Genomic DNA, 11,514 nt, shown 5'->3' with positions numbered 1-11,514 from the left:
CCGCCTCCCGCCAGCCCCGCGGAGCTTAGCAGGTTGTCAGCGCTCTGCCTACGCTGTCCCTACATCTCCATCCCATTCAAGGCCTTATACCTCCTCCCCCAAAGTAGCCCGCTGGTGGTCCGCTGTCAGGTCTAATCCCCATCCTATTTTCGGCAGCTTCACTTCGCCCACCTCTGGGAGGAAAATTCCCACCTCAGGCAGGGCTCCAACCCCAAGGGTCGTCCTCATCTGTATCTGATCTGGTCTTGGATGACCTCCAAGGTGCTAGCTCCGTCAATATTTGCCTCAGTTTCCCCACGAGCCGCCGAGGAAGGAGGCCCTGGCCAGGTCTCTGCCAGACATAAACCCACACCACCACCACCACCCCCTTCCCTACAAAGGTCTCCCACAGACGCGTATTGGATTTCACTTTATTTTGTTCCCTTTCCCGTCTGTTTTGGTGTAGGAAAAAAAAAAAAAAATCACCGAGAGGAAGCAGCCGGAAAGCTGGAGCAGGATGGCAAGGACCGGAGGGAGGCGGGCGGAGGGCAGGGGCCGGGTCGATCGCCTATGCCCCGGAGTTCCGCTTCCGCTACCCTAATTATTGGGGTTTCGGGGAAAGGGGGACAGGCATACGGCAAGCAGAAGGGGATGGGAATAGGCCACGGTTTATAGGCCTTTATGGTCTTTACGTGGGTACAGGGTGGAGGACAAGTGCCTGGGGATAAGAAAGTCAGGGTGGGATGAGGGTGCCAGGCCAGGCGTTATTAAAGCTGCGGGCAAAGGGAGTATCCAGCCCAGCGCCAGGGGCGTAAAGAGGACCCAGTGTGGACGCAGGAGACGCTGGGACCGCCTCCAAGCCCCGCCTATTCTGGGGCTGCGCTCTTGCTCCTCCACTTTGGCCTGTAGCCAAGGGGGCTACCCCCAGCCTCGTGGGCACTCCCAATAAGGAAAAGGGGACCCACGCCGACTGATGGTCCCCCGGAGGGCTGTTCCTCTCCGCCCCAGAGTGGAAAGGGTGGACGCGGCCACAGGAGCTGCGGGGTACGGGGAGAGGTCCCACTTAGGGAGTCCGGGATTTCGCGGGAAGCTCACGGCCCGGGCGAGGGCGGGGCGCGCTATCCAAAGTAGGGGTGCTCGCTCTGGAAGTTATAGTCTGGGCACACCTTCTGCACCAGTTTGTAGTCAAAGCTGAGGAAGGAGACGAAAATGCAGATGACTTTGAAGGGCTTGGCACAGAGCCAGGCGGCCTGGCTCTGCGTATGCTCGGTGAAGCACACCTGCGATGGGTCGTACAGGCACGGGCGGTGCTTGCGAGCGCGGTTCGTCTTCTCATACTCCACGTGGCAGTTGAAAGCGCGTGACTCTTTGGTCCCGGGCACTCCCAGCGCGCCCCCAAGCGGACCCGCCAGCGCGCCCCCGAGGGTGCCCCCTAGCCCCGACCCCGCGGCCGCTAGCCCCAGCGGGGGCCGCAGCCCAGGGAGCACCCCGTCCAGGGCCAGCGTAGACTGCAGAGGGTGGGGGGCGGGCCCCGGCAGCCAGACGCCCCCAAACTCGACACGCTTGGAGGGCGGCACGATACTGACGCTGAGGTTGCCCAGGCTGGACGAGTTGTGGCGGAAGTACACGCTGAAGGTACCGTTCACATGGTCAACTATCTTACCCGTCACCAGCAGCGAGAACTTGAGAGTGTGCACCCGGAAGTAGAAGTCCCCCCAGCCGAAGATCTTTTTGGCGCGGGCCGCTTTGATAGACGGCTTTCTCTTGGTGCGCTGCGCGGGGGCCCCCGCCGCCCCAGCCCGGGCCAGTGCCCGGGTGTGGTTAGCCGGCCAGGCCCAGCTCCAGGCACGGGTGGTGCCCAGGCCGTCGGAGGACCTCGGCGGTGCCGGGAGCCGATGGCCAGGGGCTCCCCCTCCGGCCGTGGCCGGGCGCAGCTCCAGGTACTGCGGCCTTCCGGACTCTGGTATCTGGGCACTGACGGCCTGTGGACGAAGAAAGAGGAAAAGAGAGACGCTGGGATTGTCTGGGGCCACCCGCCAGGGCCACGCCGGTCCCTCTCCACAGCCGCTAGGAAACCAAATGGAATCGGGCCTCCCGGAGCAGTTGCTCAGGGAGTGCGCATTTGAGTGGGCCTGCAGCCCTTTCAGGCTGTGTGGTCTTGCCTCAATGTCTACATCTGTGAAATGACACTGAGAATCCTTGTGTTCTCGGAACTCTGATGAGGGCTGAGAAAGCCAAAAAGGCCAAAGCCAATGTGGGTTTGAATAGGGAGTGGAGCTGTGGACTCGGGCTTGGCTGGGAGTAATGGGCCAGGGAGAAGCTGGACTCCAGCAAAGGGAGGCCATGACCACTGTCAATGTCCAGCATCAAGAAAGAGTGAGACCTCCCAACACTTTTGCCAAGACCAGAGCCCTCACCCGGGCCTCAGCCTCTACTGCCTTGTGTGGAGAAGCAAGGGAAACCAATAGAGCTGCGGAGAGCTGTGGAGAGTCTGGACGCTGCGGGTTGAGGCTTGGGAGCTACGTGGGCACCCCTCTCTGCCTCCAGCACTCCTGCTGTGGGGGAGGCCGCCTGGTGGTCTCCCTGGGCTGGGAGGGTGCTGGAAGACCACCCCCTGCCTGCCCCCACTCGTCTCCGTGTGTCTCAGGTGGCCACCGATCTGGGAGACAGCACGGGGGAGTACAAGATGGATCCATAGGCGAGAGCTGCCCGGGCAGGCCCGGGCCATCAATTATCTGGGGCGGAGCGGGGGTGTGTGTGTGTGGGTGTGTGGGGTGGTGGCCGGGAGTGAAGGCGACGAGAGCGAGCGAGAGGAAGAAATACGGAGATGCTGCTCCAGCGAGGAGAGGGAGAGGAGCCGTGCACGTCAGAGTGTGTCAGCCAGCCTGTGCCAGCTGTGGCCATTCAGTGTGGCCCGTACTGCGTGCGGGTTCGGCTTGGGGGGCAGGGAGTACTGCGCGTGTCAGCCTGGGGTGGTTGTATTTCTGTTGGCCTGAGAGGGTTGTACGTATGTGTCTGCCTGCCTGCCTGGAGTGATGATTCTGTGTGTGTGTGTGTGTATCTGTATGCCCCTGTGTATCAGTCTGAGGAGGCTGTGTCATGTGTGTCTGCCTGCTTGTGGCGGCTGAACGTCTGTTGTATCAGTCTGTGATGGCTATGTGGAGGTGTCCAGGCTGCATATGTGCTTGGGTTGGCTGTGTCTGTCTGTCTGTGTGTGTTGATCTGAGTGAGGCTGTGTTTCAGTTTGTGGTAGTTGCATCTGTGTGGCTGGTGCAGTTGTATGCCTGGACTGGCTGTATATCTAAGGGTGGCTGTGTGTGATTCACTGAGGGTGTCACTTTCCCTGTGTGAGCTCCTATCATCCCCCGTCCATGTGTCAAGCTCTTTCTCAAGGGTGTGTGTCAGTGTATCCACAATGATATAACAACTGTGGTCTCATTATGTTCCCCTGGGGGGTGCATATGTGTGAGTTGTATATGAATGGTCTGGGGAGGGGGGGGCGGGTCCCACACTGGCCTGCAGGATGAGCTTTGGGTAGGTAAAGAGGCCAGGCAGCACGGGTGTCCCCCTCTGTTTGCATACACCATGTGTCCACAGGGGACAGGAATGGCAGAGTCAAGCTGCTGGGCTAGAATCTCCACCGCCTGGTCCCCATTCCCACAGCTCTGCGATCCTGGGTTATTAATGCCGCCGCCACCCGCTCGTCATACATATTTATCGCCCCCCTCATTCCTCCTCCCGTCCATCTCTCCTCCCAGCTCAGGTGAGGGGGGCGGGAGCGTCAAGAGTGATTGACTCAGACTGACAAGCTCGAGCTGGCAACTAACACCAGGAGGGTGGGCCTGAGAGGGGCTGAGGGGAAGGGGTCCAGGGCCACGGGGGAGGGGGAAAGGGCCTTCCAGGAGGAGGGAGCAAGGCCCCAGGAGGTGGGCTTAGAGAGAGCAGCCTGAGCCCCGGAGGAGGGAGCGTGTGAAGCTTCCAGGAGAAGTCAAAGAATGGTTGGGGGCGAGTCATTTGAACTCTGACACCTAATCTCCTCACCCCTCTGGGCCCAATCACTAGCTCTTTCCGGGGCATCCATCGGTCCCCAAGCCTGCCATTATGACCCCGAATGCCTCTGAGCTATCCCCTCCCAGCACACCCCAGCAGCACCAGACATCCTGCACCCAGTGCAGGACCTGTCAACTGCTTCAGTCCAGCGACTCCTCCCAGGCAGGGGCTGGGAGAGGCAAGTAGGCTTGGCTGGGCTGTGAGGGGTGCCAGGTGTCCCCCCACTGTGATCCCAGACAAATTGCTGCCTGCACTTCTCTGATCCTGGCAAATCCCTGGGCTTTGGGCGCCCGCGCCCCCCGCCCGCTGCTGCAGACAGCCAAGATAAAAGGGAAGAGTTGCGGGGCTGGGGCGGTGGGCGGCCGAAGCCACCCTGTGTGGAGAGCTCAGTCAGGGAGGGGCGAGAGTCTTCGAGGAAACGAGCCGAGAAATGGGAACATGGAATCAAATCAAATCAAATCCTCCCTCTGGCTTCCTTGCCCGCACGCTCGCTCTCCCTCTCTTGCTCTCCCTCTCCCTCTCACTGTTTTTCCATCTCTCTCTCTCTCTCTCCCTCTCTCAGTCTCTTTTTGTCTCTGTCTCTTCCTCACTCTGTCTCTAATTTTCTCCTTCTGTGATTCTGTTTTTCTCTCTGTTTCTGTCTGTCTAACTGTGGTTCTTTCCCTCTATCCTTCAGATTGTCTGTCTCCAACCGTGGGTGGGGATGGGAGGGAGGGGAAAGCAAGGTGATAAGGGAGTCCCTCTTTGCCTAGAATCCATGGTGCTCTCCCTCCCCCTCTACGAATGAGAGTGGGAGCAGGGTGTTGTCTGAGGAAGGGTCCCCCTCACTTCAGAGCTGGTTTAATTAAGATAATTGGGCGCAGTGACATTTGCGGAGGGGAGAAGCTAGTCCGGTTGTCGGCTTAGTGGGGCAGGAGGGAGTGGGAGGGTGAGGATGGGGGTGTGCTTCACCAGACGCCTCCGGGCCCTGGCGGGGCGGGAGCCGAGCCAGGAGTGCTTTGCCCCCAAGGCAGCAAGCCCACGCATTGGAGAGGAGTTGAGGCTGCCTTTTGCTGCTGAACAAACTCCACTGGGGTGGGGGGGCTCTTTTGGGACGGGACCGCTGGGAATGCGGGAGGATCAGGCTGTCGGCCCCCCAGCCGCATTGCAGGGCACCCCTCCTCCAGGCCTCCAGGCCTCCAGACCTGTCGGTGGCTTCTCTCCTGCTGTGTGGGTCAGGCGGGGTGGCTCAGGATTCTGACTGGGGGAGGGGATGGCACCCTGTGGTTGGGGAGGAGGAGTGCTCCAGGCCTGGGTTGGGGAAGGAGAGGGAATAGCGTACTGAACCCTTGCACCTAGAAAGAGGTGCGGGCACCGCAGTCAGGGCGGGTGAAATAGCCAGGGCCTGGCTGGGAACCAGGGATAGAGATGGGGGTGAGGACAGAAGTGGGGTGGACTGGACAGGCTGGGGTGAAGACTGGGACAGAGATGGAGGGGGACTGGGCAGGCACAGGTATATGGTGCAGAGATAAGGATGGAACAAGGACAGGCATTGGAACAGGGATGAAGAGGAGATCAGAAGCGGTGGACAGGCATTGGGCAGAGACTAGGATGCAGATGGGATAGGGGCCAGGAGAATGAAGGTGGGGGAACAGAACAAGGTGGGACCTAAAATGGGGATGGAGGAAGACAGGGATGGTGGATGAGGGGTGGGCATTGGGGAAGAATGAGAGTGGGATAGGGACTGGGAGATGGGGATGGGGACCAGATGGGGGTGGGAAGAGAAATGGGGGATGGGAAATGGTTATTGGGCAGAAACAGGGATACTGAGGGATGCAGAGACCCAGGGGATGGGGTTGGGGATGGGGAATGTGAATGGGGACTAGAATGGGAAATGGGGGACAAGGAAGGAGATAAGAGACAGGGACAGGGAGACAGGAGCTGAGGACAGGTGTGGGAGACAAGTCAGAGGAAAAGGCAGAAGACCGGCAGGATCAGGCTATGGGAGGGGGCCAGGCAGGTGGAGGCGAAGATACCTCCTTCCAGACCCTACTATAGCTATAGCGTGAGGGGGCGGGGATCGCCGGTGGGGCGGGCTCTGCCCTTGGGCAGGGCGCCCCCTCCCCCTCAGCCCCGCCTGCCCGCCTGCTCGTGGCCTGCAGCGCAAGGCTCACCGTTATCTGAATTTTGATTTTATTTTATTTTATTTTATTTCCCTGCTTCCCAGAGCCGGCGCAGTCCCCCCGGGAACAGCCGCCCCCCGCCCCCTGCCCTGCGTCTCACTTTATTATTGCAATAAATGTGCCTATAAAGGCGCGGGCTCCGGGGCGCGGTGTGGGGGGAGTGGGAGCCGCGGAGCTGGGATGTAATTTCCCGAAGCCGGAGCCGGAGGGGGAGTGGGCGGGGTGGAGGTGGAGGAGGGGTAGGCGAGGGAGAGGGGGAGACTCGCCAATTTCCAGCGCTCAAGGCAGCGCTCCCTGCTCCCCATCCCCGCCCCGCAGCTCGTTCCCACCCCAAGCCCCGCGACTCCCCACTGCGCCCAGCCACCCTTGAGCCCTGGGACCCCACCCCCATGACCGACCCTGCCCTCTCTCTGTTACCCTGTCCCCTGTCCTGGCCCCCGCCCATGTGGAGTTCCAGGGCTCGGTCCAAAGTTCCGCATCTCCTCGACGATGACTTCATCTCTGACCCCCCGGATGCCCCCTCCACTTACCTGGTCTCTCTGAACGTTTATCTCGCCCCTTCCCAAAGACCCTGTCTCTGACCCCAGTGACCCTTCTTTACCTTGTTTCTGTCCCCCAAGTACCTCACCTCTTCCCCAGCCACCCTGTCCTGGACCTCCAGCTCCTCCCCCACCCCAAACCTAAGACCGTTTAAATTCTTCTTTCCGCGGGTGCCCCTCCCATACTCGCAGGCCCTGGCCCAAGGGAGCTATCACAGCGCCCACCTCGCCTGTGTCCCTGGCCCAGCTGCGGCCCCTGATTACCCCCAAATCCCTGCGGACAGCTCTGGGCCCTGGCCCAGGCTGCACGTGCCTAAGTGGCCCAGCCAGAGATTAGCTGGGGGGCTAGAGGGGAATAGGGAGGCAGGAGGGGGTGGCTAGATGCAGGGCTGGGGCCAGCCGGTGCTGAGAGACTCAATTCAGCCTAATCCTTCCCTGAGGCATGATAGAGCTGGAAGGTCCCACAGGGCCCCGCCCCTGCCCTCCCCCAGCTAATTAGTAATTAGTGATTAGTGATTAGTGACTATTGATCGCCTGCTGCTTCTCCCAGTAGGCGGCTGCTTTGGCAAGGGGTGGGGAAGACCAGAGACAGAGAGAGGACTCAAAGACAGTGTTAGAAAGATCCTGAAGGAGGCCTGGGCCAGAGCCCCAGGGGCAGTGGAAGCCAGGAGTCGCAGGCCCTGAAAGGAGACCGGGAGCCTGGAGCAAGGAGGAAGGAGGGAGAGAGCTCCTGAAGGAGGGGCAAGTGAGCGCGTCATGGGAGAAGGCAGGGTTGTTAATGTTGGACAATTAGGGTTTCCCTGTAAACTGTGCCCCACCAGCCTCTTACCCAGTGTCAACCCAGTGCCAGCTCTGGCGCTGAGATAGCCCTGAGCGCGCGCGCACACACACACACACACACACACACACACACACACAAGCCACACTCAGATACGTAAACACATCCTGAGGCTCACACTCAAACGCACTCAAAATGACAAGAAAGCAGATACACACTCACAAGCCTCGGAGACTCACATACAGACAACACATGCACCCCAACACACATATATCCACCAGAGACACACCTCGGGGTAAACACATGAGCACACCCCATACTCACGAGTGCACACAAGCGCACACAGATAGGTACTCAGACACACTCTTTCCTACACACACTCCCTCATGCAGTTATACATATTCACACACCCACGGTCTGTATGTACACGTAAACACAGCTTCTCACATGCACACAAGCTGGACTAAATGGTAGATACACTCTCCCCCACGGACTCCAACACGGAGGCCCACAGCGGCAGCTCTAGCACACTCAGATACATCCCCATCGCTCACATCCTCGCGCTTACTCTCCCTCAAGTCTTCACCAGATGTTTCATTCCCCTTCAGGGGGCAAAGGAAATTAAACCAGATAGGTCCACAGGGGAGTTTACTTGATGGGGAGAGGGGAGAGGAGAGTGGGGAGGAATTAGAAAGGAGGGGCAGGGGAGTACCATCCATCCCCACCACCTCTCCTCCGGGGCCTTCACACCTGGGTGGGTTGTGGGACACAGACCCCCTCCCACAGGGCTCTATGGGCAGAGCTAGGCAGCAGGTCCAAAAGAAGCTCCTGCCAGTGGAAGCAGTTTTTGTGGAGGGGGCTCCTCTGCCCACCTTCCAGCTCCTCAAGGTCACCAGGCGGGTCTGGGAGAATCAGGGAGCTCCATCGCCAGCTTCACTAGGGCAGCCCCTGCCCTGCTGGAGCTGCTGAGTGCGATCTGGCTGAGCAGGTGGGGGTCCAGGTGTGTGGGGAGAACTACACCCCTTCCAGATTCTGCAGGGTCTGGGCGTTGGGGTGCAGGGAGTAGGGGTTTGGGGAGCCACCTGTCTGCCCCAAACTGGGTAGGTCACACTTAGGGTAGGAAAGAGTAAAGTCAGAGACAGGGGAGCTGATGGAAGAAGATAGGGGTCCTGGGCCTAGGCCCCCATTATGGGACTCACGGCAGGGCACAGATGGCTGCACTGTGAAGCAGGCACACTTGCACTCACCCCTTCAGAGCCAACACCACACGCCACACCAGCAGACACGCACCCTGGACCCCAGCACTAGACACCCAAGCCTGGCTGCCCCAGACACAGGCGCGCACACAGGTGCACACGCTGACCCCCGCACTCCACACCAGCACACACGAGCGCGCCGTGTACACAAATCGAAGCCTCCAAGTCGGGAGGGAGGCAGATCAAGTCGGGGCCCCTTTAGCCTCTGTCTTCGCCCTGGAGCCTCAGGGAAGGAGGCAGCCTAGGGAGATGGGGGCGAGGACAGGGCAGGAGGAGAGACTCTTTCCAGACAGCCCTCTCCCCCTACCCGCCGGGCGTGAGAGAGGGGTGTGTCTGTGAGGTTGTGCAGGGGAGATGGTGTCTCCGCGGGAAATGTGATGGGAGACTGTAGCCAAGTTCGGCGGTATCTGTGTGAGTCCGTGTGTGCGCGCGTGTGTTCGAGCTGTGTATCCTCGGAACACAGTGCCCACCTGGCATTGTGACAAGGGCAGAGAAGAGAAATGAGAAGGCGGGGGTGGATGGGCGGAAGGACAGACAGCGAGGAAGGCGAGCGAGGTTGGCGCGGAAAGACGGCAAGGCTGACACCCTGCTGGCTTGTCTGTCTGTCTCGCACTCCCGCTCCGTCTGGCGCACTCGCGGGTCGGGCTTCGTCCCCTCCCCCGCCGCGCCTGGAGCGGGATCCGAGTCGGGCCTCCACCCTGGCACCAGCCTCCCGGACCCTCAGCCAACTTGCGCTGGGAGAGCGCCTATCCTGAATCGGGAATCTGTCTGTCCGCGTCCCCCACGCCGCTCAAAGTTCGGAAGCTCCGAGCGGGAGGCGGGGCGGGCGCACAGAGCCCCTCGCACTCTGGGACCTTTGCGTCCCGGACCCCAGCGCTCGCGCTACCGCAGGGCAGCCCTTACCTTCCTCAAGAGCCACGGGCCAAAGAGCAAGAGAAGCCATTCCGGGAGCAGCCGCATCTTCCCGGGAGGCCGGGCGGGGCGCGCGGGGCGGGTCCCGGGCAAGCGGGAGCCGGGCCTGAGGTCGAGGGCGCGGGGTGGCTGCCGAAGCGGCGGGAGCGGGCGGCGCGGCCCGCGGACTGAGCGGCGAGAGGAGCGGAGAGCGGCGCTGGGGGCGGGGCGCGGGCGGGGGAGAAAGTTGGGTCTGACTCGGGCGGGCTGGGGGGCGGGGCTCCGCGGAGCTCCAATCCCGGCCGCGCCCCGCGCGCCCCCTCCCGCCCAGCTGGGGGCACCGAAGGTGACTTTCACCCCGACACGCCCCAGACACGCCCCCGGCCCAGGTGCGAAGTGGAGAGGGCTGAGGGATTCGGGCACCCTGTACCCGAGAGGCCGGGTCTGTGCACCGCTGAGGAATAGGGCCGGGAGTGGGGCTCGAGGCTCCGGGACCTTGTTCCCGAAGCAGGGCACGGTGGAGCAGGGGCCTGGGGAGGCTCAGCGGCCCAGCAAGACCAGGGTCCCTCGGAGCTCCGGGCCCCTTCGATGCTCCGGGCCCTGGAGGGTCCCAGGGCAGAAGCAGGGCAGGGGCCGAGGTGAGGGCGGGCTGGGCCCCGGGCGCCTGCCGCCGCGCGGCGCTGACGGGGATGGATGGGCGCCCCGCGGCTCATTCGGCCCGGAGATGAGAATCATTGATCACGGACGGAAACCCCATCACTTCTGTCAATAGGGCTGACAAACGGCGCCCGCCGCCCCCCCCACCGCCCCCGCCTTCAAGGCACCTCTGCGGTCTCAGGACCTCTCCGCTAGATCCGCCGTTCACCTTTGCCCCTCGCCCCCCACCGCCGACCCCTCCACACGTCCCAGAGCATCCCCGCGTGTGGGGTTGGGCAGGAACCGCGCCGCCTGTCCGGCCTCTTGGTGCAGTCTCCATCCCTTTTCTCCCAGTGTCCCATCTTTCATCATCAGCTCCTCTAGATCCTTCTCCCCTTCCTCCTCTGTCTCTGTCCTTGTCTCTGTCTCCAGCCTGGCCCTGTCTCTGGCCCTGTCCTCTTGGCTGTTTCTTCATCCCTCCCTCCTCCCACTAGTCTCTCTCTCTCTCCTGCCCAAGGAGTCTTCAGCTGTCAGCTGTTGCTATGCACTGAGGCTGTGGCTGAGGTTGTGGTATGACCGACACCTTGACAGCAAGAGATAGGGACAAGCAAAGACATAGAGAGACAGAGAGACAGACACATACCCGGAGACACCAGCACATGCCCCCAGGCATGCACGCAGGTGCTTCACAGGGGCAGGCCACACTGCAGAGGTGAACATACAGGCAGAGAGAAACACATTCACACAGAGAGCAGCACACACACACAGACAGGTGCACACCTAGAGGCACTGATCCACACAGATGGACACACTTGGTTTACACACACACAGGAGCACACAGAGACAGAGAGACAAATGGACACTTTCACCAAGAGACAAGCATACCCAGCCAGGTACTCAGAGCCGACCCCACCTTCCTTGCCTTGGCAGAGAGGCAAACATCCACATATGGAGATGGACACCCACTCAGGTGTACGCCGGCACTGGCAGTCCGAAAGACAAGCCCAGGCACACACAAAGACAGATAGATATAGGGATGTGACAGACACAAAACAAGGATTAGGAATGCTGAGAAGATGAGGCGGACACAGAGACACCCAGAGAGACAGACAGAAGCCAGGAGGTAGGAACCTGGGTGCAGGTGGGGCAGAGAGGGAGGCAGGAAGGGGTAGAAGGCCCAAGGCCAAGAGGCTCCATCCAGAATCCTGAGCCTGTGTGCTAAG

At 61.2% G+C, this 11,514-nt stretch overlaps 1 protein-coding gene across 1 annotated transcript; it reads right to left on the bottom strand.

The window, feature by feature from the left end:
• Positions 1-398: 398 nt before the first annotated feature.
• On the bottom strand, positions 399-9,822 carry NXPH4 (neurexophilin 4). Its single transcript, XM_068560719.1, has 2 exons — positions 9,668-9,822; positions 399-1,961 (listed from the first exon to the last, which is right to left on the bottom strand). The coding sequence occupies exons 1-2, from the start codon at positions 9,722-9,724 to the stop codon at positions 1,098-1,100; spliced, it is 921 nt and encodes a 306-aa protein (XP_068416820.1). The 5' UTR covers positions 9,725-9,822; the 3' UTR covers positions 399-1,097.
• Between the last annotated feature and the right edge of the window lie 1,692 nt (positions 9,823-11,514).

The sequence above is a fragment of the Eschrichtius robustus genome, chromosome 13 (assembly GCF_028021215.1).
Source record: "Eschrichtius robustus isolate mEscRob2 chromosome 13, mEscRob2.pri, whole genome shotgun sequence".
NCBI classification, from domain to species: Eukaryota; Metazoa; Chordata; class Mammalia; order Artiodactyla; family Eschrichtiidae; genus Eschrichtius; species Eschrichtius robustus.
This window is presented reverse-complemented; position numbering and strand designations above follow the sequence as displayed.